Below are 26,872 nucleotides of genomic sequence, written 5' to 3'. Positions count from 1 at the left end.
GGGAAGCTGGGCAAAAGACAGGGAGGGTGAAAATAGGGTGTGGTAAGAAAAATGTCTTTTTTTGTAAGATAGTTTGTCTGAGAAAAACATAAAAGAACATCCCAGGAGATGTTTTTCAGCCAAGGGGGAGACTTGGGATGAGAGGGGGGGGCTGACTTATAGTGGCCTTGGGAGAGTTGGGCCTGTTTCCTTTCAGACGTCCAGGATTCCTGGGTGGGAACACTGGCTGAATCAGCCCCAGGAGGCTGCTGGGAAGTCTGCCAGGTCTTTCCAGTGCCCTGCAGGATATGACATCAGACTCAGAAACCTGTAGGTGAAGTTGTATATACAAATAACTTTTAAGTCAGAACACAAGTCTAAAGCAGGTTTGTTCCAGCAAAGTAAAACATATAAAAGTACACTTTTACTAAAACATAACACACTCATATCCCTCAGATCATGTGCACATAGAACACACATGGACACACAAAAGTACAATAGTCTTGGTATGAATAAAACCCACTATTTAATAAATGTAAGTCTTTTGTCTGAATGTATACAGTCAAAGTCGGAGAACTAATGGTAGATTGGTTTTGCATGAGATTAAGAAATTAAAAGTCACACTATAACAACCACCAAGACCAGGCCTTCCCTATTCTGATGACATGGTGCCACCTAGTGGTCAATTGGTAATATAACTTGCAATATTTGAATGCTTATCCAAACATATTCTTTACAACTACAGTACTACAAATACAATTATTGAATATTGAATATTTGTTGTTGAAAAGGGAGAGGAAAATGGAGCACCATTTAGGACCAGGAAAACAAGCTTCCACAGTGATCGAGTGAAGTAAGTAATTTACAGATCTCTCCAGGGCTCAGATATTCAACAGGTTCAGGAGACAAATTTGCTTGGTGTGACACTTGATGAGCAGTTAACATGGGAGAAACATATTGGCAACATTGTAAAGAAAATGGGTTATGGGATATGATGTATTAGAAGATGCTCCCCTTTTCTCACCCCTGCCACTAGAGTGTTGGTGATACAGGCACTCGTTTCATCTCATCTGGATTACTGCCTTAAGTCTGTAGCATTTTCAGTTTTTCTACCTTATGTCTGTAGCATTTTCAGTTTTTCTGTCTTATGTCTGTAGCATTTTCAGTTTTTCTGTCTTATGTCTGTGGCATTTTCAATTTTTCTATCTTATGTCTGTAGCATTTTCAGTTTTTCTACATTGTGTTTTTAGCATTTTCAGTTGTATCTTACATTTATATTATATTCAGTTGTTGTATTTCATGTTTGTAGCATGTTTCTGTTTTTGTATTTTATTTCTATATAGCATTCACAGTTTTTCTTTGCAATGTTTGTAGAATTTTTTGTTTTGTATTTTATGTATATTTTGTATGATATGTTTTGTTTTATGTAGAACCCAGGAAGAGTAGCTGCTGCGTTAGTGGCAGCTAATGGGGATCTGAATAAAGAAAGAATAAAGATGTTAACTTGCGTCAACGTTACTCAAGTCATGGCAAATATGAGCAGAGTCCTGGTTATTTCTTCTTTTCTTATTCGAAATAAGCATACAGCCAAATACCACTCGAAATGCAAAAAAACATTGTCAGCCTTGCTCATTGCCCATTAGTAAATAATACTCCGATTGCTTCCGCTTGGTCAGTTGTCTATAACATCTGGCAAAAAGCAGGGGGACATCGAGTTGGTTGTATGTTTATAGAAACTCCGATTCTTTAAGAAATGCAACACAGTTAGAATCACATCCATGCATTATAAGTTATTAATGCAGCCAAAGTGTGGTTGTAACACAAACAATGAATTCAAAGGGTACGTATTATGTATAAAGATGACATGCTCTACCCATCGATCAACGTAATGGTACAGTCCACAACACCCGGGTTTCCGCGCGAAAAGACGGCCCGCGCGCCCGAATTGCTTATAGCAGCCTTTGCAGGAATCAGCAACACAGGCAGTCATTCTGCAGCCACGCAGCCACGGCGGGTTTAGCCATTGTTTTAACGGATTTTAAAGCTCATTTGTTTCTTGCCTCATACGTTTAGCTAGCTTTTTACCATGCCATCTAGGACTTCCCCGTTGTTGCCAGAGGATGTCAGGAAAAGGTACGTTGGTAAAATGAATGCTAATGATGTCCATATGATTTAGCATGCATGTAGCTTGTTGTTGTAGTTCAAAAGGCATGACAGACAAAGTGAAGTCATTTGAAGCACCTGCTCTTGACTTGCCCAATTTAACGTTAGCTGGACTTTGCTTTTAGTTTGTCCCAAAAGCTGTGGCTAGCGCTAGCTTGTTACCACTTGACAGTCGAGGCTGTACCCGAACACAGAGTTAATGTTAGCCCCCCATTAAGGTTAGCATTCGAACTTGTAGCCTGTCAATGGATGGAGTAGCGTGAGATTTGGCGCCACTCAGGAAGTTTTGCTGCCAGCCCGTCCTTATTATGATTTCCTGCTACACCTGGAGAGGGAAATGTGCTCGTGGGTAATACTTGTACTGTCACATTTTATGTGCACTTAACGTGACATTTTGACTTGTGTACACAGGCTGGAGGTGTTGGATAAAGATGGATCTTCAGACGAGGTGGGTTTTGTCTTACTGCACTCCAAAGTCAGTAAATACTCTTAAGGGGTGTGCTCCACCTGCTCTGTAACTTTTGCTGATAACGGTTCACTATGGGGTTTAATGACTAAGGAGGTTCCAGGTTCATAATACTCTTTCAGTTGAGCTTACAGGGAATCTCCAACCTCGTAAAGTTTCATTTACAAAAGTATCCATTAGGTCTGCTTATGAGTGAATGTGTCCGAAATCTGGCCCGTGGACACCCTGCATGATTTGAAATTAATAAAAGGATGACACCTAAACACTTCCACTACTTCAATAAAGTTCAGTGTCAGCAGTTGTGATGCTGTCATCTCAAAGAAAATAATTTTGAGTGTAAAAAAAAACAGCTTACACACATACATTTTTGCAATAGCTGACTCATATCCAGTTATTTTATTTAGATGTTCTCTGTCTGCAAGTAACCTCTCATTGTAATCCCATCTCACCTGGCATAGACTAATTAGATCTTGTTTGCTGCGATTTCAGGATCATGTGAAAGAAAAGCTGAAGTTGGTCCAGGACTTCCTCCACGTTGATGCTCAGGAACAGTTGACCAGCCTTGAGGAAAAAATGAAAAATTCAGAGATCACTATGGTTTGTTACTCAAGATATCTGAATCGGCAGATAATTCTGGTACTTAACTTCTGAGGTTTTCATCTGTGACTTGTTGTGTTTGTCTTTTGCTCTCCTCAGGAGGTCTACATCTCTAAAGTAAAAGCCTTGCTGGGAAAGGAGCTTCCACTTGAAAATGGCTCACATGTTGATGGTGTTGAGCAGAATGGAAAAAGTAATGGCTTCACAAATGGTTCCCACAAAGATAAGGACGGTGAAGATGTGACAATGGAGGTATCGGAGGAAGAGGAGGCTTTAAAATCACCAACTGCTTCCAAAGGGAAGGGTGGACGCAAAAGCAAGACTAACTCTGACTCGCAAGGTAATTTTAACAGACTTTTCATTCGTAATCAACATGTTGTAACTTAATTCCAAGATGAGATAACATTCAAATTAAAAGGTGTACAATTAATTATGTAGGAGTAAAGTCATCTTATTTTTCCTCCAGCGAGTACCAGGGTGACAAGAAACGGCGGGAAACAACCCACCATCATGTCAATGTTCTCCAAAGTGTGAGTAAACGTGCATTTTATTATAAGCAGGTTGAATGAACAAGTTTTTCATTTTCTACATTTCTTCATACTGTGTGGTATCGAATCTCTTGCAGTCAAAAGCGCAAGTCTGAAGACTTAAATGTGGAAGATACAAATGGAAAAACAGAAGTGAAGAAAGAGGAAGAAGAAGCCGAGGAGGTAAGGCTTTTCATGATCCACTGATTTTTTTGTTTTATTTAAATTTTTAAAGTGTTGTTTCAACACTCAAAGTCTGATAAATAACACTGCATTTATATTTTGTAGTCTCGGGAGGAGAAGCGTCTCAAAGTGGACCCTGATGAAAAGTAAGTGTTTTGCTTTCTGAACATAAAATGATGGTGATTCTGCTCACACTTAAAAACATAATTATTCTTTTTCTTTCCACAGACCTGCTCCAACAGAATCAAAGAGTGAGATTGTGAAGCCGGTTTCTGCTGCAAAGGTAATGACTGAGGTCATTTAGCTCAGTGTCATGAAGAGATCATCATAGCTGCATTCTACTTGTGTTGCTTACTACTGACATCACATGAAATATATATCTTGTTTGTTTTTCTTTAGACCCCACCCCCCAAATGTCAAGACTGCAGACAGTACTTGGATGACTCAGATCTCAAGTTTTTTCAAGGGGATCCTGACAATGCGGTGAGAAGTTTATAGAAGCAGCTTCATGGCGTCTGTGTGTGTGCGGCAACACACGTTCAACACAGTTATTAAATAAAATAACTTGGTGTCCTCAAACACTGTTTTTTGTATTTGTTTAAAAACTCTGGCTTTAACAGCAAGTTTTTTTAAAATGTCATTTCTTGAATTCATAAAAATAATGTGAGACCTCTAACAGCTTCCCTATTTCATCTTCAGCTGGATGAACCAGAAATGCTAACTGATGAGCGCCTCTCTCTGTTTGACTCCAATGAGGATGGCTTTGAAAGCTACGAGGATCTGCCTCAGCACAAGATCACAAACTTCAGGTGAGTGGTTCCTCGTTCATTGTTTAGGCGATCCTCTGTTTTTCACCTCAGGGCAGAAAACCCGTCACAAGATTCTACTTGTCACTTGAAGTTTTGTCATTTAAAATATGAACTCTTGTCTTCAGCGTGTACGACAAGCGTGGCCACCTTTGTCCATTTGACTCTGGACTGATTGAGAAGAATGTGGAGCTCTACTTCAGCTGTGTGGTTAAACCAATCTATGATGACAACCCCTGCTTAGACGGTATGAAGACCCAAATTAAAATCATCAATCTATATTTATATAGCGCCAAATCACAACAAACGTTTTCTCAAGACACTTTCACAAACATAGCAGGTCTAGACCTTACTCTGTTAAATCTTTAACAAAGACCCAACATCAAGACACGATAAGACTCAGTCATATCTCATCTTAATCCACCATGAGCATTGCACCTTGCAGTATTTAGCTAGTTACAGCTTCGAGGAAAACTTCCTTTTAAACAGGCAGGAACCTCAGAGAGAACCAGACTCATTTTAGACAGCCATCTTCCTTGACCAAGTTGGGGTTGGAAAGAGGGATAGGGGAGAATAAGAGAGGGAGCATTGATAGTGATGAGACAAATAGTTGTAGTAGCTGTTGCTGCTGGAGTCCAGCATGTCCATATGGAGTCTGTAATGTCCACAGCCGGATGTCATGTTATTCCCGTGCTTGTATATGGGGTATGTTTTATTTTTTGTGTATTAAGTACTCAATTTTTTCTTTCTTCAGGAGGCGTACCTGCCAAGAAGCTTGGACCCATCAACGCATGGTGGATCACTGGTTTTGATGGTGGAGAAAAAGCTCTCATTGGTTTCACTACAGGTAGCTGCTGTTTGAAACTGTAACCTTATCTCACCGTCTGCACCCTGTATCATACACTGACTGTTGATTTCTCTTCTTCATTCAGCTTTTGCCGATTACATCCTGATGCATTCGAGCGATGAGTACGCTCCAATCTTTGCGCTGATGCAGGAGAAGATCTACATGAGCAAGATTGTGGTGGAATTCCTCCAGAAGAATCGGAATGCCTCTTATGAAGACCTTCTCAATAAGATAGAGGTGAGGACCACTCTGGATGGCACAACTTAAATCTTATTTGATCATAACTGGGGACTAAACTTTCTTTCTTAAGTCTGCCGTTTTCAAGAGGTCAACTTTTAAGTGTCATCTCTGATTACACCTTTAGTACAAACAGTGTCATGTCACAGAAATGCTTCAAATAATATGAACGACCATCAGTCACTTGATAAAATAGGTTTAAAGAAGAAGTTAGGGTTTCTTTGGTAGCATGGAATGATGAGTTAATAAAGTGAGTCATTTACTGAAGTTCTGCAATCTGTATTCTGCACATTATTTCCATCAGTTTTTTTAAAGTTGTTTTAAACTTGCTGATCAAACCTCCAGGGATGAGGGCTTTAAAAACTTCCCGAAGTAATACTACACCAAACATGAACACATGAGGGCACTGTGACTTCATAAACCATGCAGAATGCATACATTGAATCTGAATTTTCCCTATGCATGTTGTGAAATGCTTTTATAAATATTGGTGTAGGGTCAGGCTTGCACACAAGTTGCGTCTATGTGAGTGTAAGTTTGTTTAAAGAAACAACAACAATGCCTTTTTTATTTATTTATTTTTTTAATTCGATTTATTTGTAAAGGGACCATGTACAATATTTAACATAAATGTCACCAGTACGGCGAAAGGGCACATTGCAATTTCTGAACGAAGAGATTCTTGTTGATTTAACGGAGTCCACTGAGCGAAAGTTGATAAACTGGCGCAGCGGAGGCGGGGCCAAGCCATTTAAAATCTTATACACAAGACACACATTTGAATACAATTTAAAATTCTCAAAGCTCAAAAGATGATGTTTCTCCAGTATCCTACAGTGGTGGTATTGCATTGTTTTTTTGTCCAGTATTTTTAAGGTTTGTTTATACAGAGAGTGAAGTGGTTTAATGACCGTCTCCCTTATGATGATCAACTATCTATTTCTCCTGCCGTTAGACCACTGTGCCTCCTGCAGGACTAAACTTCAACTGCTTCACTGAAGACACACTGCTGCGCCATGCCCAGTTTGTGGTGGAGCAGGTGGAGAGCTACGATGAGGCTGGGGATTCTGACGAGGGTCCCATCATTGTCACTCCCTGTATGAGGGACCTGATCAAGCTGGCTGGAGTCACTCTAGGAAAGAGGTAGCCTAATGCTCAAAGAAGATCTCTTAGTATTAAGTAATGTCAGCGAGAGCTAGTTAAAAACACCTTCAGCACTTACTTTATCTCCTTTCTTTTTTAAAGGAATAGTTCACATTCAAACATCTCATGTGTTGTAGTTTCTGTAACATGAGTCCACAGACTCTTGGCCTTTTTGTAACTCCATTCATACACTTTAGGTCACAGTGAAAGCAAACATGAGCAGTGTACATGCTGCATATTTTACTTTTTTTTTTTCTTGGATTTCTTTTTGTCTGCCCTTGCTCCTTGTTCTCCCTGATGTCTAACATTCCTTTGACATTTCCTAATGCAGCATGCTGCTGTACTGGTAGGTAGGCCTTGTTGTGAATGCATCATTAGCTTGTATGGTGGTGTGTTAGTGTGAAGCATTTAGAAATTATATTGACCAAAAGAGCATTATATATCAGAGTTCATGCTGGGATTGTATATTACTTAAGATCACTGGCATATTTGAATTATTGCCACATAAACTATGAATGATACAAATTTAGTAGAAGAAAATATATTTAAAGAGAACCTTATTGAAAAGTTTAATCTGAATTTTACGCATTTCTATTGTGGTACTTTTAGTACTCTGGGATTAAAATTATCTGTCGCTATGACAAATTTGAGTCAGTTCCATATTTTTTATTATTTTGTGATCAGTGTCATATCATCATCGAGGAAAAAAAAATTGTTAAGAAAATGGATTGGAAATACAACTTTGCATCCAAACTGTGGTTTTTAGCACCAACAGCAGAACTTTCTGCTCAAACAATAAAAGTATTGATACATTAATTCAGGGGTTCCCAAACTTTTCAGCCCGAGACCCCCAAAATACAGGTGCCAAAGACTTGGGACCCCCCACTGTCCCTCGAAGTGGTTAAATTTTGCTTCATGCTTCAAAATTTGTTTACCTACATGCACATGTGGATGTGTTTTCCTGTGCTGCTGTGAATTAACCTGCTGCTACTGATCCTTTTGTTAAAAATTTGTTAATTAGCTAACCCTAACTTTAGGAGTCATCTGGCAACAAAGAAAGGAAGAAAACTGATACTTATTTGGAGGGTTTTATTTCAAATGTGACTAATATTTTGGTCTATATTTAATGGGTAAAATAAGCCAATTTAGATTACTTTTAAAAAATCTAATCGTGACCCCCCCTATTGGTGTGTCATGACCCCCAGGGGGTCCCAACCCACACTTCGGGAACCCCTGCATTAATGGATCAAAAATGACTATTCAAATAATTTGATAAATATTAAATGGGCTATTCTGCATGATCCCTTCGTTTTTCTTTTCTCAAAGGAGAATTTTTGTCTTCTTGCATAATTTTCAGCACAGTGCGTAATTTATGAAGATATTTCTAAACTGTGATATTATTTCAGTTTGGCTGTTAGGCTTAAATCCCTGGCTACTTACCCCCAAGAAACATAAGCTTCACAATCTCTGATATTTTTTCCATCTTCAAATATGCAACATGTATAGATAACGAAAATGGAGCGAATGAGGTTTGTTAGGTTAGTGAGGGAGGTCATTTTTATGCTTCTAACCTTATTTATCTCAAAGTAAAATCATGGGCCTCACATTTTCAAAGAATCGCCTACTTTAGCTAAGTCCTGCAGAGACATATTAATGAGAATCTGATTGATAACTAACGGGACAGAGAAAGATGTTGGGTGCAGACCAGAATGTTTGGGACAAACTTAATTGGCCACTCATATCAAGCAGGAACTCTGCATTGTACATGTTTACTGTGTCAGTTTGCTTTTGTTTGCTTGTTTCTTTTGTTGCATGGCCTGATGCTGTGGTGTGTTGAAGGCCAGGGGCTTCATAATGCCATCGCTCCACATATCATCAGGTGTTTGTGATCAACCAAACAGACCTCCTCCTCTAAATACAAACTGTGCTCTGTTGACAGGAGAGCCGCCAGGAGACAGGCCATTCGTCACCCCACAAAAATAGAGAAGGACAGCAAGGGACCGACTAAAGCCACAACCACCAAGCTGGTGTACCAGATCTTTGATACCTTCTTCTCTGATCAGATCGAGCAGGACGGGAAAGAGAACGGTGCATCCAAAAGACAACGCTGTGGTGTCTGTGAGGTGAAGGGCTTTGGGAGACATTGATCCTATGATTCAACCCAGTCTGATGTGCAAGAAGCTAAAATCAACACTTTTCCCTGCCTCTAGGTTTGTCAGTCTCCTGATTGTGGCAAGTGCCCAGCTTGTAAGGACATGATCAAATTTGGAGGAAGTGGAAAGAGCAAGCAGGCCTGTAAGCAGAGAAGGTGAGCAGCATGTTCATGAGATTTCTTAAATATGCAACCCTTGTGATATGAAAATGCTGAGGTCCGACGACACGATCTTGTCGCCTGTTACAATGGTCACTGTTAGATAAGGCGACCACAGAACCATACATTTGTCTTGTGACCTGAACGAAGGACTACCCGGTGGTACCCCGACCAATCCTTAGAGCTAACATGATGTTGGAGCACAGGTTGGGCTGGACGTCACCTGGAAATGCTAATGGCGGTTACTCGCCACTTAACATTTCCCTTTAGGTAGCCCCTAACGACACATCATAAAGGCAAGGATGTTGTTCCCACAGCTCCACAAACTTTTCCTCTGTCTCATAGTTCCATTTTACAGCACGAATGTCATCATTCCTCTTTTACTTAGTTTGATGCACTCGTGACTTTCGCACAAGCTGAGCGTGCTTGGTTCTCAATGGTCAACATTAATGACATGATGGAACTCACAGAGGAAGACAGAAAGAAATATTGAACATGGTAGACCTTTTGTCAGGAGGCAATGAGGTGCCCAGGATGTGGCCTTGATTGTAGTTCACATATTGCATTTTGGGGTAGACAGGTCCCAAAACCCCAGATCAGTCTATAGTTCGATATTGGTGTCAATCTCGCTTGTAAGTAAAAGTATTTACTTTTGCATTTTGGTCACTCCCAATCCTCTGTTTAGGTGCCCCAACCTTGCAGTAAAGGAGGCTGAAGATGATGAGATTGTTGAAGAGGATGTTCCCGTGGAGAAGCCCAAAAAGGTTTCTCAAGCTAAGAGGAAGAAGCAGAGCCAGTGCAAGCTGTCATGGATCGGAGATCCTATTCAGGTTGGAAATTTTCACTGCGACAACCAAAGATGAAGAAAGCATGTCATTCCTGGAAACCCTGAATGTGTGTATTTATGAATCATCTTTGTTTCAGACTGAGGGGAAGAAGAAGTACTACCAGAAGGTCTGTGTGAATGATGAAGAGCTGGAGGTGGGCGACTGCGTTTCAGTTTCATCAGAGGATCCGAGCACCCCTCTGTATCTGGCAAGGTGTGACATTTTTAGACTCTGAACATCTCTTCTTTGTGGTTTGTAGAAATCTAACGGTGTTCTTCTTCTCAGGATCACGTCTCTGTGGGAAGAATCTACTGGAAAGATGTTCCACGCCCACTGGTTCATGCGTGGGATTCACACAGTACTTGGGGAGTGCTCTGATCCGCTGGAGCTCGTCATTGTTGACGAGTGTGAGGACATGCAACTCAACTATGTGCAAGGCAAAGTGAATATCACGTACAAGGCCCCGTGTGAGAACTGGTTCATGGAGGTAAGCTGACTCAGCAGCATGTGTAAGTGTATATTTTATCACACATTTCTCTTGATCCCTTTATTTCTATATCTCAGGGTGGAATGGATGAAGACATCAAGGTGATCGAGGATGACGGGGAGAGTTTCTTCTATCAGTTCTGGTACGACACAGATTATGCCCGTTTTGAGACGCCTCCCAAGACGACTCCAATAGACGACTGCAAATTCAGGTAAAAACCATCAACACATTTATATTCCACATATCTTTTCTTTGTCTTGAAACATGTGTTGAGTATGCTTTTGTGTTCATTCAGGTTCTGCGGCAGCTGTGTTAGAATTAAAGCAAGAGATAACAAAGACACACCTTGTGCATTTGAACCCTTGGAGGACAAAGACAGCGACTCCAAGGCCCTGTATGCTTTGGCCTGCTTTAAGGGGGAGCAGTTCAAGGTTGGAGAAAGCGTGTACCTGCCTCCTGATGCTTTTAATTTCAGGTGAGGGAGGAAACTCAAAGTATGAAACTTCTGTTATCAGGAAAATGTATCTAAAAAATCTCCATCTCTGTTTTGGACGTCTAGTGTTAAACCAGCAAGTCCAGTGAAGCGCTCCCACAGGAAAGAAGATGTGGATGAGGACCTGTATCCAGAGTATTACAGAAAGTCCTCAGACTACATCAAAGGGTCAAACCAGGACGCACCGGAGCCCTTCCGCGTCGGACGCATCAAGGAGATCTTCTGTCACAGGCGCAGCAACGGAAAACCTGATGTCACGGAAGTCAGACTTCGACTCTACAAGTTCTACAGGTAAAGATGTTACTTTTGACGAGTCATCTTTCAGGGTTTGAATTTTTGACAGATTATCTCAGAATCTAACCGTCCGCCCTTCATCTTCCAGGCCTGAGAACACTCACAAAGGTGTTAAAGCCAGTTACCACACAGACATCAATCAGCTGTACTGGAGCGATGAAGAGGTGACTGTCAACATGTCAGAGGTGCTCGGACGCTGTCAGGTGGAATACGGAGAAGACCTGAACGAATCAGTTCAGGATTATTCCAGTGGTGGACCTGACCGTTTCTACTTCCTGGAGGTATAACTTTCAATAATTCCTATTGGCTGTAATTGAAAAAACAGATTGATTTGCAAAATGGCGTTTCCTTACAAGGCTAAAAAACTGCTAGCATGTAGGTATTGTGAAAACATCTGCACCTGGAATGTCACCATCTGCCTTAATGTCTAGTATATTACATTTCAATATGATTTTCATGCTAATAAGCTTGCACACATCCCTCTCACAGGCCTATAACGCAAAATCCAAAAGCTTTGAGGACCCTCCAAATAACGCTCGCTCTGCTAACCATAAAGGCAAAGGAAAGGGAAAAGGGAAAGGTAAATGTAGACTTACTTTCATGATGAGAAACTGTTCTAAAGCCCACAAGAATTCATATCTAATGATCATAATCTTCTACAAGGTAAAGGTAAAGGGAAGGCCTCCTCTGCGCAGGAACCCCAGGACTCTCAGACTGAACCCCAAACACTTAAAGTGCCCAAATATCGCACACTGGACGTGTTCTCTGGCTGTGGTGGACTTTCAGAAGGCTTCCACCAGGCTGGTAAATACTTCAATGCCATTTTTTAAACATCATCTGATTTAGACCTGTTTAGAAATGCTTTGACTTCTCTTTATTCTTCAATACAATACTTGAATCCTGACTGCTGGTTGCCTTCAGGTATCTCCGAGACTCTGTGGGCCATCGAGATGTGGGAGCCCGCAGCACAAGCCTTCAGGCTCAACAACCCTGGCACCACAGTGTTCACCGAGGACTGCAACGTCCTGCTCAAGCTGGTCATGTCTGGAGAGAAGACCAACTCTCTGGGTCAGAAGCTGCCTCAGAAGGGCGACGTGGAGATGCTTTGCGGAGGACCCCCCTGCCAAGGCTTCAGCGGGATGAACCGCTTCAACTCTCGTACTTACTCTACGTTCAAGAACTCGCTGGTGGTCTCCTATCTCAGGTCAGTACAAATACAATCAGATTCTTGAGAATTTTGAGAGACCATACAGTGCACATTTGTCATAAGTTTTTCTTCTCTTGCAGTTATTGTGATTACTACAGACCCAAGTTCTTCCTCCTCGAGAATGTGAGGAACTTTGTCTCATTCAAAAGCTCCATGGTCCTGAAGCTGACCCTACGCTGTCTTGTGCGTATGGGCTACCAGTGCACTTTTGGTGTCCTCCAGGTGAGTCTGAGTAAACTCCTTACAAAAAACAAGCTAGGTCTACTTCACTGCCAATGTCACACAATCATGTTCCTTCAAAGAAGAAGCCAAATTACTTATAGAGTCATTGTCAGGTGTGATCATGTTTAAATTGATGGTGATGCAAGAGTCTTAGGACCATAGACTGTATATAAAATGGACAGCGGTTTTCCGCCTTTTCCCCTTGTACGGTTTTGAAGCCAAACAACCCTGTTCCAATGCGAAGCCATTGTGCAGCTAGAGTCTGCGCTGTAGATAATTTCTGTGGTTGCCACGGTAATTTCTGTGTTGCCACAGTAACGAGCTCCACCCTACAGCATAGTGTCACGAGATCCTATGGAGTTTCTAACTACAGCAGCTGTCAATCAAAGCAAACTCGGAAGTAAAACCCTGTTTTTTAACCTCTGATAACTAACGTAAAAAACTTTTCAGAAAAAAGAGGCCTTGAACACAAAACAGTCAAATAATAACTACACATCACCACAGCATACGGATGTTAGAAACATTCATACCATGTGTATTTATTTTTTAAAGTTTGACTGCAGCCCCATTCAAATGAATGGGGGACACGTAGTTTTTGACCTATACTGCAGCCAACCACCAGGGGGCGGATGCTTTGGTGGAAGCTTCATTTCCAGCTGAGCGAGCTGCACCCCTGCTTAGGACACATCTATGTGATTCTTTTGAATGTAGAAGGCCTATCCTGCTCAATAATTGATCGGTAACATCATGGTTTTGTCACTGAGGCCACATAAATTTGGTATAAATTCAAAGCCTCTAGAAGTACTCTTGAACACATGTTGCTCTCTGAACATGGCTAAGGTGAAGAAGAAGCTAACGAGTGAGCAACAGGTTCGAATAATGGCCCTTTTTGATGCTGGCTATATCGTCACATAGCCAAGGACTTGACATGCAGTCCAAGCACCGTAAAGTACACTTTAGACCGCCATGATGCCAACATTTCACAGCAGAACCGAAAGGGAAGAGGTAGAAAAAAGAAACTTTCAGACAGGCAGGTGAGGCATCTCAAAATGCCATTTCAGCCTCAGGAACATGTGACTTAGTGAAAATTTATGGCATCATTGATAGGAAAGTATACCACTACATTCTGGTGAGGCACAGAGTACCATCTGGGAGTCGCCTTATTTGGCTCGGATTTATGTTCTAAGAGGACGATGACCCTAAACATTCTTCTAATTATTGCTGGAACTACCTGCAACAGAAGGAATCTGCTGGAACATTGAAAATGGTGGACTGGCCCTCCCAAAGTCCAGACTTCAATCCCATCAAGCAAATCTGGGTTCTAGGGTAATATATTGATGCGATGGCAGAGAGATGTGCTGCTGCAATTGCTGCAAAAGGTGGACATACCAAATATTAAAGTTAAAAACTATAGGACTCACTTCATCTGATATTTTTTGTGCTCTGAGCAACCATCGGCATATTTCATGAACATAATGAAATTAAATCATGTTGGAGGCTCAAAAAAAGGTCAATTTTATTCAGATCTGTCAGGTTTTCTAATAATTTTGCCCACCACTGTAATAGACATATGAACTACAGTCATGAAAATACTCTAACATGCTGTCTTTGTTCCATTCTTATCAGGCTGGTCAGTACGGAGTGGCTCAGACCCGGCGCAGGGCGATCATCCTCGCTGCTGCTCCCGGAGAGGAGCTTCCTCGCTATCCTGAGCCCCTGCATGTGTTTGCACCCAGAGCTTGCTCCCTGAGTGTTGTGGTGGATGAAAAGAAATACGTCAGCAATGTCTCACGGTAATGCAAACCTCCTCCTCTGTGCTTTTCTTGATCTGATGTGTTAAGCCTGTGACTGAACACCAGACTACTTTTTTTTCTTCCACAGAGGAAACGGAGGAATCTACAGAACCATCACCGTCAGGGACACCATGTCTGACCTACCAGAGATTCGCAACGGTGCTGCTTCCTTAGAGATCTCTTACAACGGGGAGCCTCAGTCCTGGTTCCAGCGGCAGATCCGAGGCACACAGTATCAACCAATCCTGAGGGATCATATCTGCAAGGTGAGAACGGTAGCAAGATGTAGACGTGTTAATGAAGGGCTGTACAGTCATGGCCAAAAGTTTTGAGAATGACACAAATATTACATTTTCACAAAGTCTGCTGTTTCAGTTTTTATAATGGCAATTTGCATATACTCCAGAATGTTATGAGGAGTGATCAGCTCAACTGCAATTAATTGCAAAATCCCTCTTTGCCTTGAAAATGAACTTTATCACCAAAAACACATTTTCACTGCATTTCAGCCCTGCCACAAAAGGACCAGCTAACATAATTTCAATGACACACAGGTGTCACACACATTAACACAGGTGTGGGTGTTGGTGAGGACAAGGCTAGTGATCAATCTGTCACGATTGAGTGACTGGACACTTTAAAAGGAAGATGGTGCATGACACCATTGTTCCTCATCTGTTAGCCATGGTTACCTGCAAGGAAACACGTGCAGCCATCATTGCATTGCACAAAAAGGGCCTAACAGGGAAGTTTATAGCAGCGAGTAAGATTGCACCTCAGTCAACCGTCTATCGAATTATCAAGAACTTCAAGGAGAGAGGTTCAATTGTTGCCAAACAGGCTCCAGGGCGCCCAAGAAAGTCCAGCAAGCGCCAGGATCGTCTCCTGAAGGTGTTACAGCTGCGGGATCGGGCCACCACCAGTGCAGAGCTTGCTCAGGAATGGCAGCAGGCAGGTGTGAGTGCATCTGCACGCACAGTGAGGCGAAGACTTTTGGAGGAAGGCCTGGTGTCAAGGAGGGCAGCAAAGAAGCCACTTCTCTCCAGTAAAACCATCAGGGACAGACTGATATTCTGCAGAAGGTACAGGGACTGGACTGCTGAGGACTGGGGTAAAGTCATTTTCTCTGATGAATCCCCTTTCCGATTGTTTGGGGCATCTGGAGGAAGGCTTGTTCGGAGAAGACGAGGTGAGCGCTACCATCAGTCCTGTCTCTTGCCAACAGTGAAGCATCCTGAGACCATTCATGTGTGGGGTTGCTTTTCGGTCAAGGGAGTGGGCTCTCTCACAATCTTGCCTAAAAACACAGCCATGAATAAAGAATGGTACCAGAACGTCCTCCGAGCGCAACTTCTCCCAACCATCCAAGGGCAGTTTGGTGATGAAGAATGCCTTTTCCAGCATGATGGAGCACCTTGCCATAACGCAAAAGTCATAACAAAATGGCTCGGGGAACAAAACATTAAGATTTTGGGCCCTTGGCCAGGAAACTCCCCAGATCTTAATCCCATTGAGAACTTGTGGTCAATCCTCAAGAGGCGGGTGGACAATCAAAAACCCACAAATTCTGACAAACTCCAAGCATTGATTATGCAAGAATGGACTGCCATCAGTCAGGATTTGGTCCAGAAGTTGATTGACAGCATGCCAGGGAGAATTGCAGAGGTCTTGAAAAAGAAGGGTCAACACTGCAAATATTGACTTATTGCATGAATTCTGTGTAATTCTCAATAAAAGCTTTTGATACTTATGAAATGCTTCTAATTGTATTTCATTATACCATAGAAACATCTGACAAAAACACCTAAAAACCCTGAAGCAGCAGACTTTGTTAAAATGTAATATTTGTGTCATTCTCAAAACTTTTGGCCATGACTGTACATGATCATTTCCTCTCTAACTGAAGATAAAAGTGTTGTTATAGCTAAAGGTCTTTCTCTCTTCAGGACATGAGCGCTCTGGTCGAGGGTCGTATGCGCCACATCCCTCTGGCTCCAGGCTCTGATTGGAGGGATCTGCCCAACATGGAGACCCGGCTGAAAGATGGCACCATGACCAAGAAACTGCGCTACACACACCCTGACAAAAAGAACGGGCGCAGCAGTACAGGTGCACTAAGAGGTGTTTGCACTTGTGCAGGAGGTATGCAGGTTGAGTTTTCTACTCAAGTATTGGAAATAAAAGTTAAAACTTCTAGTCTTGATGCATTTCTGATTTTCAATGTTTCAGGGACGCCATGCGACCCTGCAGACAGGCAGTTCAACACCCTGATCCCTTGGTGTCTGCCTCACACTGGGAACCGCCACAACCACTGGGCTGGACTCTATGGCAGATTGGAATGGGATGGTTTCTTCAGCACAACTGTCACCAATCCTGAACCCATGGGCAAGCAGGTGCTTACACTTTTTACTGAGTTTGTTTAGATTAAACATATTTTTGTTAAGTGGGTGTAAAGATCTCATTTATGTAATGTCTTCAAGAGTTCAAGACATGATTGACATAAAACCAAATCCACTGCCCTGTTTTGACACCCTTTTTGTGAACTTAATTATTTGATTGCCATTAACTCTATCATTTCGAAGCTTGTAACAAATTTCCTTCCTTTTAATCTAAATTGTATCTTTTTTTGTCTATTTCAGGGCCGTGTCCTGCATCCTGAGCAGCACAGAGTGGTCAGTGTGAGGGAGTGTGCACGCTCTCAGGGCTTCCCTGATACATACCGCTTCTTTGGGAACATCCTGGACAAACACAGACAGGTAAAACTTTGGCCCTATGTTGTTTTTGCCTTTTAACCAAGCAGTGTCTTTTAATACTGAAAGTTCTATTTAATCCAATATGGCTTATTGTTTTTGACCGACATTGAAGTTCATGTGTGTGAACTACTACCTACGGCAGCGAGAATCAAATCCAATGTGGAAGTTTTAAAAACTGTAGTTCCTCGAGTGTCCACTTGAGGCTGGCTCCAGATGTACCGGAAACCACTTACACAAAAATTCAAAAATGTCGATCTTTACAGCAGAAATAAACATGTTAACAACCTGGTACTAAAAATGAGTTTAGTCTGAATAGCTCATTTTTCCATCAGCACACACTGTACGGGGGTGTATTTTTTCATAACGGGGCAGTTTTGAGGATATTAAAACCACAAATTTTCCATTATGAGAGGCACAGCTGACTTGATTGACAGGCAGGGACTCTGTGGCTGTTGGCTAGGAGGCTCAAAGCCCGTCTCTTTACCTCACACTAGCTTGACAGAAGTTAGGTTGTGTTCAGCATTTCCAATATGGCTCCCACCGACGATTGGCTTCAAAACAGCGCTTCAGAAACAGATGGGTGACGTCACAGATACTACGTCCATTTATTACTCAGTTTATGACTACTACCAGTGTACACTGTCACAGATATTATAATTGCAACCTCTGTTTCTGCCAGGTTGGAAACGCTGTGCCGCCTCCTCTCTCCAGAGCCATTGGCATGGAGATTAAAAGGTGCATCTTGGAGAGAATCAAGGAAGAACAAGCGCCAGGTAACCCTTCTGTCTGAATTCTATTTTTCTGTTAAAATTCCACACTTTGATTTGCATAAAGTGTAGTTACCAATGTGCTGTTTTCTTTCCCTCTTCACAGAAAACGTGAAACAGGAGAAGATGGAGGTCTCTGATTAGTTCCCTTCCCAGCAGGAATCAGTTCCATAAAGCCTGATGTTGATGTGTAGGGCAATCATTTCTATAAAATAAGCTGGCTTCAACTGTGTCACTAAGTGGCTACCATGGATATTCTGTGCAGTGCCATTTCATCACGTTTATTTAAATCTGTTTTTTAATGTGCTTTTCATCATGATGTTGGGAAGTGCCCACCCAATGTGGGACAAATTGTATGTAGTTTTTAATGTTTCAAATAAAGCTCTTATGAATTAGTGCTGAGTTTATTGATTGAAGTAAACACTGGTTTGTTCAATGAGGTTGGCAGAGCTGGTGTTGAAAGCAAATAATCTCATTGGTAGAATTCTTACAAACCCAGTTACACCCCATCAGGAGTAGTTACCCCCATGTGGCTCAAGTGAAAACAACTTGATTTTACTGTGTGCAGGGACAGCAAATACTATGGAAAATTTGTTTGGATAGCCAAGACTTCTTATTTTTTACAAATACATGGATTTTGGAAGTCTTGTAGTTACTCGGATGTACACTGTCCGTCCAAAGAAAAAGTCACCAGATTTAATGGAACGAATAGGTAAGAGCCTTCCATTGGATAATTACTGCAGTGATGAATGTTTGAGCTGGCAACAACTTATTGAACTTTAGCTGAAAGACAAATCTTGTGGTTGTGAGAAGGATGTTAATCTGTTTCAGAAGAAGAAATTATTGGCCTGCATCGAGCAAAGTAAACGAATAAGGAGATTTTCTAGGGAGCATAAAGATTGGGCTCTGGAACGATTGCAGGTTATGTGGTCTGACAAGTCCAGATTTAGTGTATGAAGGCTGCAATGAAGTGCTGTGGATCATGAGCTGGCTATAAATGCCATAATTTGAATACAAAGGTGGCACCAAACACTGAATTAAGCTTAAACTGCTGAATTTATTTATTTAAGAAAAATCAAATGTATCTTCTGTGGAAGTAGTTGGCGTTTAATCCACTCATTCAATCATACTTTTAGATTTGGAGATTGTTAAAAATGTAGCAAAGTTAATTGTAGCTGCAAACAAAGGATCGCAAGTTTCCACATTTGATTTAATATTTCTCCAGGTCTAACCAAACATGTTCCTTACCTAGTTTTAGTATACATACTTACAGGTTGAAAATCACCTATCCTATCAATCTCATTTAAATCATGAGAAGTGCTTCTGAAAAACTGGTTCATAACTACACTGCACTAATGGTAATGAAATGCAGTTGAAGCATTAGCATTCATAACTAGCATCTCTGACTTAGCCTGTGTATCATATCAATGGTCAGAAATTTCCCTTCATGCATTTATACGTGTATTTGAAATTTATTTTTTATAGGATAGCCCCTTAATTTGTATAGCGCCAAATCACGACAAACGTTATCTCAAGACTCTTTTACAAACATAGCAGGTCTAGACCACTGTTAAATTATTAGACCCAGCATCAAGACAGGGTAAGACTCAGTCTTATCCCATCTTAATCCACCATGAGCATCACATCTCGCAGTATTTCGCTAGTCACAGTGGCAAGGAAAAACTTCCTTTTCACAGGCAGAAACCTCAGCACCAGACTCATGTTTGACAGCCATCTGCCTCGATCGAGTTGGGGTTGGAAAGAGGGATAGAGGAGAATGAGAGAGAGCGATGATAGTGATGAAAGGAGTGGTAGTGTATGAAATGCTGTGCTGTGGATCTGTTCAGAGATGGCATTTAAACCCTGCAGGACCTAACAGCTGGTTTTCCACGCCAGAATAGCTTCAATATAATCAAATTAACTTCAGGTTGTAAGGAGGCAAAACAATGCAAAGAAATTGGTAACAACATTGATTCTCTTTATTTAGGTAACCATATTTTATTCAAACAATAAAATATGGCATCATCCTGGAATATATTCTCGTGGACCCCTCAGTTGTTTGAAGGTCTGAAAAAAAAAAAAAATTACCTTAGCAGCAAGAAAAATTAACAGTCACTTCATTCATAAAACAAACAATCACTTACTTAGCCCATTCAACATTGAGAATAAGATGATCATATCCAAATCCGGACACTCCAGCAATGGCTCTGGCTGCATCCTCGCGACGGTGGAAGCTGATGAAGGCAAATCCCTGCAGAAAGAAAAGACTCCATTAATGAGGTGGCTGTGACATGCTATGCTCTTTGAGTTACTAATAAGTACAATATTTATTTGGATTGCCAGCAACTCCACAGTGTTACTAGTTTGATGAAAGCAGAAAAAGTAAAAACAAGTAAATATATCTTTGTTGTAAAAACTGGCACTCACCTTTGATTGGCCGGTGTTCTTGTCTTTGGCCAGATAGATCCTTGAGATGGAGCCAAATGGTCTAAAGAGCTCCTGCAAGTCCGTCTCACGGGTGTCCTCAGACAGATTGGTCACACGAATGGTAGCATTGTCATCCGCTGTACAGTGTATACACAAATGATAATACAAAGTTATTCTCTTGTGTCGGTATGATAAATATTGTTTGGAATGGTTTTAGAAAAAAACTAGTGGATGCACAAACTTACACCCACCTCTGCGGTTCGGCTGCATGGACTCCCCTCTCCGCGTGCCGCCATCCCTCAGACTCGGGGGCACATACTTCCCAGTCTTGCTTGCCACTGGCTGTGCCGGCTCTGGTTCCACTGGTTAAAGAGAGGACAGGAAGGAAACATAAACGTCAATGCTTTACAAACAGCCAACCGCCATTTCTAACTACACATTTAAATCTGAGAGAGGTGTTCTGATGGTACCAGAGCCAGCAGGTTTATCCTTGTCTGCTGTGGAAAGTCCAAGCTGTTCAGCCAGTTCCTTCTGCATGGGGCCCAGGGTGTCCTTGTACGGACAGCGGGTGGTCCAATGGTCACCTTTGCAGATACGACAAGACACAATCTTCTGTCCTTTGAGTTTGTTCATAGGATCCTCATCCTGGTCTTGGGCGTTTAGGTCCTGAAAGAAGATAGGTAACGTTAAAATTTACAAACTAAGCCGAGTTGATCTCAAAAAATCTCATTAGTTAGTAGCAGCACAAAATATGTAGTCACAGGATGGATTCTCACCTCTTTGCTTGAGATGAAAGTCATAAAAACATCATCACTGACTGTGGTGGTGGCAACATTAGGACCTGGTGCATCAAACTCAGAGTTCCCAAATTTCTTCCAGTTCTGAAAGTAGAGAAAAGTAGAACATAAAACATCCATCATTACTCAGGTCTTGTTCCTTCCTTTCAGAGTGAATGAGTCTGTGATAACTTTCAACACAGACCTTTCTCCTGGCAACAGCTTTGGAGGCTTTTCTCGTCTCAATCTTGAAAGTTCGCACAATCTGAAGGAAAGAAGGCAGGGAATGTACATTTGATCTTAATTTCACAGTCAATACGTGTTTAATGTGATGAAGCACAGAGATCCAGAGATGTATCAGAACCTACTGTCTAATATCAGCACATCCCATATAGAAGTATCCCAAAAAGTCTGTTTTAAGCTTTAAAGTCCTTCTTCTTCAAGCTCAAGAGGTTATACAGAAAAGACAATCTTTAGTGACAGAAACTAGGAAATTTATACAAATCAATATATTAATCTGGTGTTTTTTAATGTGTTACAAGTCACACAGTCACTACGAGGGTCCTGATGTTGTATAGATATGTAAATCTAATTTGGATTCCTGAATTTCCCCCTTCGGGAATGAATGAAGTACATTCTATTATATTCTAAAAAAAAACCTTGTCTGTGTCAAACCAGTGGACCCATAGTACAATACTGTGTTCGCTACAACAGTAAGACCATTTCTCATCCTGTACATGAGCAACCACAGGAGGACCAACCATGATGCTAGTTGTGTAAAATAATCTGAACAGGTGTAATGGGTAACAAATCACATTTTAGTTACCTTGAACTTCTTTCCGTCATCATCAATTTTATATTCTGTTATAGTTTTAATATTTCCTTTGATGGTTTCCTTGGGGGGTGGTAGTGTTCCTGAAAACCATGTAATTGATTAATGTCACATTTTTGGAAGTCAGAAGACAACAGACAGGATTTGGCTTTCATCTCTTGATTTTCCTGTTGTCAACATTGTCATTCCAGATGCCTCAGTGTATGTATCATATCATGCACACAACTTCTGTCTATAATTCATCCAGTAATATGTCTTCACACCTAAATCAGCGTTTAGAATAATACAGGCATATGAATATCAATATCTGACACAGTGGCTCATTGAAAGTGAGCTAAACATTGCTTTTAAGACGGATGCAAGTCTGTAACAAAGCTAGCTCTCTGGCGAGCGCTAAGCTAGCTCACTTTGTCACCGCTTACGTCACTGTCAACAGGCCACCACATTCTGTCGATGAGACGTTTCATTTTTCAATCGATGTTTTATGTCAGTCACTGAAGTGTTTGACTCATGATTTCAAACACAAGTCATTACTACTAACATCTCAGGGAAGTACATTTTAACTGGGTGGTTGTGCAGGACAACCACGTGGAAGTGAGAGCCGCCCAACCGGCCTCCTCCTCCTCCAGGCATCGAACTGATGATATGCTAACTAGGCTAACTGGTAAACTCTTTACCTTCATCTCCTTCTTCCTCGACTTGGTCTGCCCAGCTGGGCTTTGAGCTGGGGGACAGAGTGGTACGCAGTATTAGATCAATAAAACAATTACACTAATAACAAACAGCGTTACATTTTCACAGAAAATGACTCACTCGTCGTATTCAATCGACGGCATCTTCTCGGCTAGCTTAGCCTCGGGACCGCAAAGAACGGAAGAGTGCACGCTGAGCCAAAGCGCCACTGCAAACACTTCCGGGGTAATAATTTCACATTAACAGTATCAAGTTTGTTAAAAATTGAGCTTCACAATAAGAGTCGTGGTTAACCCTCCTGTTATGTTGCGGGTCAAATTGACCCTTTTAAAAGTCTATTTTAGGCAATATATGCGTTCCAAACTCTTATTTACTGTTATTTTATACTGTCTGTGGTTCCAAACCAGATAAATGCAGCATAACAATCTGGGCAGCATGTGACAGAAGAGCTGTCGTGTTAATTTATCAACATCACTTCATAAAAATAAAAAAAATCTAAATTTAAAATAAAATAAACAAAACTCTATGCCATGTTAAACTGTTGTATTTATATTTAGGTCTTTCCAATGTACTGTAACGTCCGTCCTGGACGCTGTAGAAAATCACGAGCCGATTCGTAGTAACTCCTTTTAATTCCCGGTCACTGTCAGCCGTGACCACGCCAGTTACAACAGTTACAACAGTTACAACAGCAACCAAAAAACAAACAACCGTTCAACCACGAAAAACTCTCCTTTTTCTCCCTCCCGCTCGCACACACACTCTCTTAACTCCGCCCCCTCCTGATGCCTTCACTAACTTCACACTGTAGGAATTCACAGCATCTACACTGAACACAACACTAACAGTAGAGCTGTTACAGTACATTAAAACAAGTTTTAACATGAATTTGAATGAAAAACAAGTGAGTTATCCTCATTGAACCATGATCTATGAGAATTAAAGAACACCAATGGACAAAATCTTAATTTAAATGGTTAGTAATGGAGTTAAAAATTAGATAAAAAAATTAAAGCCGCAAGCGGCGATGAATGGGCCCTTGCACACCTGCGGCCGCCGCCTACGCAAGGCGCCGCCACACGTAAACCGCCGCCACACGTAAACCGCCACTTGATATTTGCCGCCGCGTGATGCGAAAGCAAGATCTGAGAGCATATACCGGCTTAGGTGGCGCAAATGTTCCAAGTTTTTGGCAGACTGCCAAGAAAACCTCCAAACTTGACAGTGTGCCACGCCCACTATTTTAGTCTGAACAGAATTCCTTTAATCATTTTTTTATTTCCACATTGAAATCTGTATGTGCGTTGATGCACTGCCTGAAAGTCAGCATCGCCTGGTCTGGCCAATGCCTGATGTTTTTTGGAGATTTGGACATTTGAAAGTCTTAAAACATTTTTTTTTTGGTTTATGTTGAGACTTTTGCTTTAATTTGAATGCAAAGTTATTTGGAGAAGTGTTTCGGCGGTTTGATGTAAGAGTTTGGAAGCTTGTTTTTACTTTCTGGTCAATAGAATGTGAAACACATGTAACATGTGTAACAATGAGTGTTGTTGTTATTGTTACTGTGGATAGCAGCTTTGTGAACCTTATAGTGTTCATATCTATGTATTAACATGTTTCAGTCAGAGATGATATGAAACAGACAGATTTTTAGAAAACAGACATTTATTACCAATGTTAAGAACAACAAAGGAAATACAAAAAAAGCATTTTAAATATATATAAAAAATTTAGCCCAAAAAAACAATATAACACATTAATAACAGTAATTGACATGTCCAAGAAATAATATATTACCAACAATTAAGAAACAGCTTTCTACACAACAGTATTTGTACATCTGGGAAGTGGTTTATCAGCAAGGTGCTGGCATCTGATCAGGTGGTCTCATGGTGAGTGAGCTTGTCTGTGGGAAAAGCAAATAGACATATTATCAGGATAAATTGTATATTATAATGTGTGATAAGAAACACTAGAATCACTTAAACACGAATTGGTATATGAATAAAATTTGTAGGAAAGTACCATGTGCACTGTAAGATGGACCTGTTTGTCCTTCTTGGTCATCTATCCAGTCTGTATCCACTGAAGAGTTGAAACAAAGAAAGATACATTAGGCAATGATGTTTTGCATGGAAAAGTGTGCATTGTTTGTTCAATTGTGTTGTTGTTGTTGTGTTGTCACACTGCTTTGTTCAAGTCGTAGGGATAGTTTGATAATACCAATGTTTGTTCATGTCTTGTTTAAGCATTAATTCGTAACTACATGAATAGTTTTTTTAAACAAGGATAATGAAAGTACTTACTTCCTTCAGCAAATGCTTGGACAAGCATTTTAGTTTCCTCCATTTTGTTTTGTAATTTTTCCTGTTACTCCTGGATGGTGTTGTCCTTTATTTCCAGATGTGCAGCTTGACTCATCAATCAACAGATTTTTGCTGCTGGATCTCCTTCCTTGCTGTTTAAATGAGTTCTGCAGGGCTTGTTTCTCCTTTACATTTTGATGCCCCGCCTCAACACATGCCACGCCCACAATTTTTGTCTGAACAGAATTCCTTTAACACTAATTTAATCGTCAATATGTCTGCTATAGAATGTGCCTTGTTTGGACTGAATCGGAGAAAAACTCTAGGAGTAGCTCTCAAAAGTATGCACCCTTATTTTGGCCCCGTTTTTCACATTCAGAGCTGTATGTGTGTTTGATGGCCCGCCTCAACGCATGCCACGCCCACAATTTTGGTCTGACCAGAATTCCTTTAACACTAATTTAATCGTCAATATGTCTGCTATAGAATGTGCCTAGTTTGGACTGAATCGGAGAAAAACTCTAGGAGTAGCTCTCAAAAGTATGCACCCTTATTTTGGCCCCGTTTTTCACATTCAAAGCTGTATGTGCGTTTGATGCCCCGCCTCAACGCATGCCACGCCCACATTTTTTGTCTGAGCAAAATTTGATCTGATAATTTTTTCTCGTAAAGGTGTCTACTATAGGTTGCCCTTGGTTTGGAGTGAATCAGAGAAAAGCTCTCGAGCGCAATAGCGTTTGTATGCACCCTTATTTTGACGCCATTTTTCATGTTCAAAGCTAGGTGGCGCTCTTCATGTTGAGTTTGGGATATGGGTGCAAGAGGCTTTTTTGTGCGTCCTGATGCCATAAATATGCGTAAACTTTTTCAAGCATGTAGCTCAAAATAACCCCTATGGGGAGGGGTTTTTGAAAACTGTAGGGGGCGCCAGTGAGCACATTTTTTCGACTTTTTTTGCGAAACCCATAAAATGTCGCAATTTTTCCCTGGACTGACGAGTGTGTTGGATGAGGTGAAATTATGTGCACTTTAAAGTCACAAAAATCCATTTTCCGACGGTTTTTTTTGATGCCCCGCCCCAAAGTCCGACACGCCCACATCTTTCGTCTGAACGGAATGCCTTTGATTTGTATTAATCGTCAATGGGTTTACTATAGAATGTGCCTAGTTTGGACTGAATCAGAGAAAAGCTCTAGGAGAAATTAGGAAAAGTATGCACCCTTGCACAGACCCATTTTGGCCCCATTTTGCATGTTCAAAGCTAGGTGGCGCTCTTCCTGTTGAGTTTTGAATATGGGTGCCACTGACTTTTTTGTGCGTCCTGATGCCATAAATATGTGCAAAATTTTTCATGCATGTAGCTCAAAAAACTTGATGCGTAGGGTGTTATTTTTACCTCTAGGGGTGCTACTGAGAATTTTTTTGCGAGACTCATAAATTAGTAGAATTTCCACCAGGCCCCATGAGTGTGCAAAAAATATCCGCGCTTTCATTAACGTTCAGGGGTCCAAAACTGCAATCTCCTATAATATGAAACCCTTAGGGTTACAATAGGGCCTTCACCACCATCAGTGCTCGGGCCCTAAAAATGTATTTGGATTTTTTGCGATTCTGACACTTTGGGATAATTGAATATGCCCTGGGTCAAATTAACCCAGAAACATTATTGCTGTTCCAGAGAAACAAACATAACAGGAGGGTTAAAAGATGTCATATACTCATACAGGATATTTTAT

At 41.1% G+C, this 26,872-nt stretch overlaps 2 protein-coding genes and 1 long non-coding RNA gene across 4 annotated transcripts; 1 reads left to right on the top strand and 2 right to left on the bottom strand.

Annotated features, from left to right (window-relative positions):
* The first annotated feature begins 1,852 nt into the window (after window positions 1-1,852).
* dnmt1 (DNA (cytosine-5-)-methyltransferase 1) lies at window positions 1,853-18,497 on the top strand. The gene is made up of 34 exons (XM_034711916.1): window positions 1,853-2,112; window positions 2,554-2,590; window positions 3,098-3,205; window positions 3,305-3,545; window positions 3,672-3,735; window positions 3,831-3,915; window positions 4,021-4,061; window positions 4,144-4,198; window positions 4,315-4,398; window positions 4,615-4,724; window positions 4,850-4,968; window positions 5,476-5,568; window positions 5,654-5,805; window positions 6,761-6,948; window positions 8,888-9,071; window positions 9,159-9,256; window positions 9,945-10,089; window positions 10,184-10,299; window positions 10,372-10,573; window positions 10,651-10,784; window positions 10,869-11,048; window positions 11,133-11,357; window positions 11,449-11,641; window positions 11,850-11,940; window positions 12,024-12,164; window positions 12,282-12,564; window positions 12,648-12,789; window positions 14,416-14,582; window positions 14,671-14,848; window positions 16,529-16,724; window positions 16,812-16,975; window positions 17,222-17,338; window positions 18,015-18,108; window positions 18,209-18,497. The coding sequence occupies exons 1-34, from the start codon at window positions 2,066-2,068 to the stop codon at window positions 18,244-18,246; spliced, it is 4,512 nt and encodes a 1,503-aa protein (XP_034567807.1). The 5' UTR covers window positions 1,853-2,065; the 3' UTR covers window positions 18,247-18,497.
* Window positions 18,498-20,059: 1,562 nt separating this feature from the next.
* Window positions 20,060-23,082, bottom strand: eif3g (eukaryotic translation initiation factor 3, subunit G). 2 transcript variants are annotated; one of them, XM_034712195.1, is made up of 10 exons: window positions 22,951-23,082; window positions 22,815-22,861; window positions 22,132-22,220; window positions 21,511-21,570; window positions 21,306-21,410; window positions 21,000-21,195; window positions 20,775-20,891; window positions 20,530-20,666; window positions 20,247-20,353; window positions 20,060-20,169 (listed from the first exon to the last, which is right to left on the bottom strand). In XM_034712195.1, exons 1-10 carry the CDS (start codon window positions 22,971-22,973, stop codon window positions 20,154-20,156), a joined length of 897 nt encoding a protein of 298 aa, XP_034568086.1. In that variant the 5' UTR covers window positions 22,974-23,082; the 3' UTR covers window positions 20,060-20,153. The 2 variants fall into 2 exon arrangements, with proteins under 2 accessions (XP_034568086.1, XP_034568087.1); XM_034712196.1 differs by having other exon boundaries at window positions 20,781-20,891.
* Window positions 23,083-24,569: 1,487 nt separating this feature from the next.
* LOC117832869 lies at window positions 24,570-25,347 on the bottom strand. Its single transcript, XR_004635274.1, has 3 exons — window positions 25,137-25,347; window positions 24,856-24,915; window positions 24,570-24,736 (listed from the first exon to the last, which is right to left on the bottom strand). It is a non-coding gene; the product is annotated as an uncharacterized LOC117832869 (long non-coding RNA).
* Between the last annotated feature and the right edge of the window lie 1,525 nt (window positions 25,348-26,872).

Source organism: Notolabrus celidotus, chromosome 20 (genome assembly GCF_009762535.1).
Source record: "Notolabrus celidotus isolate fNotCel1 chromosome 20, fNotCel1.pri, whole genome shotgun sequence".
Lineage (NCBI taxonomy): Eukaryota > Metazoa > Chordata > Actinopteri > Labriformes > Labridae > Notolabrus > Notolabrus celidotus.
This window is presented reverse-complemented; position numbering and strand designations above follow the sequence as displayed.

Bases quoted from the DNA above. Each gene is read 5' to 3' on its own strand.
- eif3g (XM_034712195.1), bottom strand. From the start codon at position 22,973: ATGCCGTCGATTGAATACGACGA. The intron at 21,411-21,510 runs GTCTGTGTTGAA...CTCTACTTTCAG, and splicing joins AAGCTGTTGCCAGGAGAAAG to AACTGGAAGAAATTTGGGAA. The intron at 20,892-20,999 runs GTACCATCAGAA...CTCTTTAACCAG, and splicing joins GGATAAACCTGCTGGCTCTG to TGGAACCAGAGCCGGCACAG.
- dnmt1 (XM_034711916.1), top strand. From the start codon at position 2,066: ATGCCATCTAGGACTTCCCCGTTGTTGCCAGAGGATGTCAGGAAAAG. The intron at 2,113-2,553 runs GTACGTTGGTAA...TTGTGTACACAG, and splicing joins CCAGAGGATGTCAGGAAAAG to GCTGGAGGTGTTGGATAAAG. The intron at 9,072-9,158 runs GTGAAGGGCTTT...CCCTGCCTCTAG, and splicing joins AACGCTGTGGTGTCTGTGAG to GTTTGTCAGTCTCCTGATTG.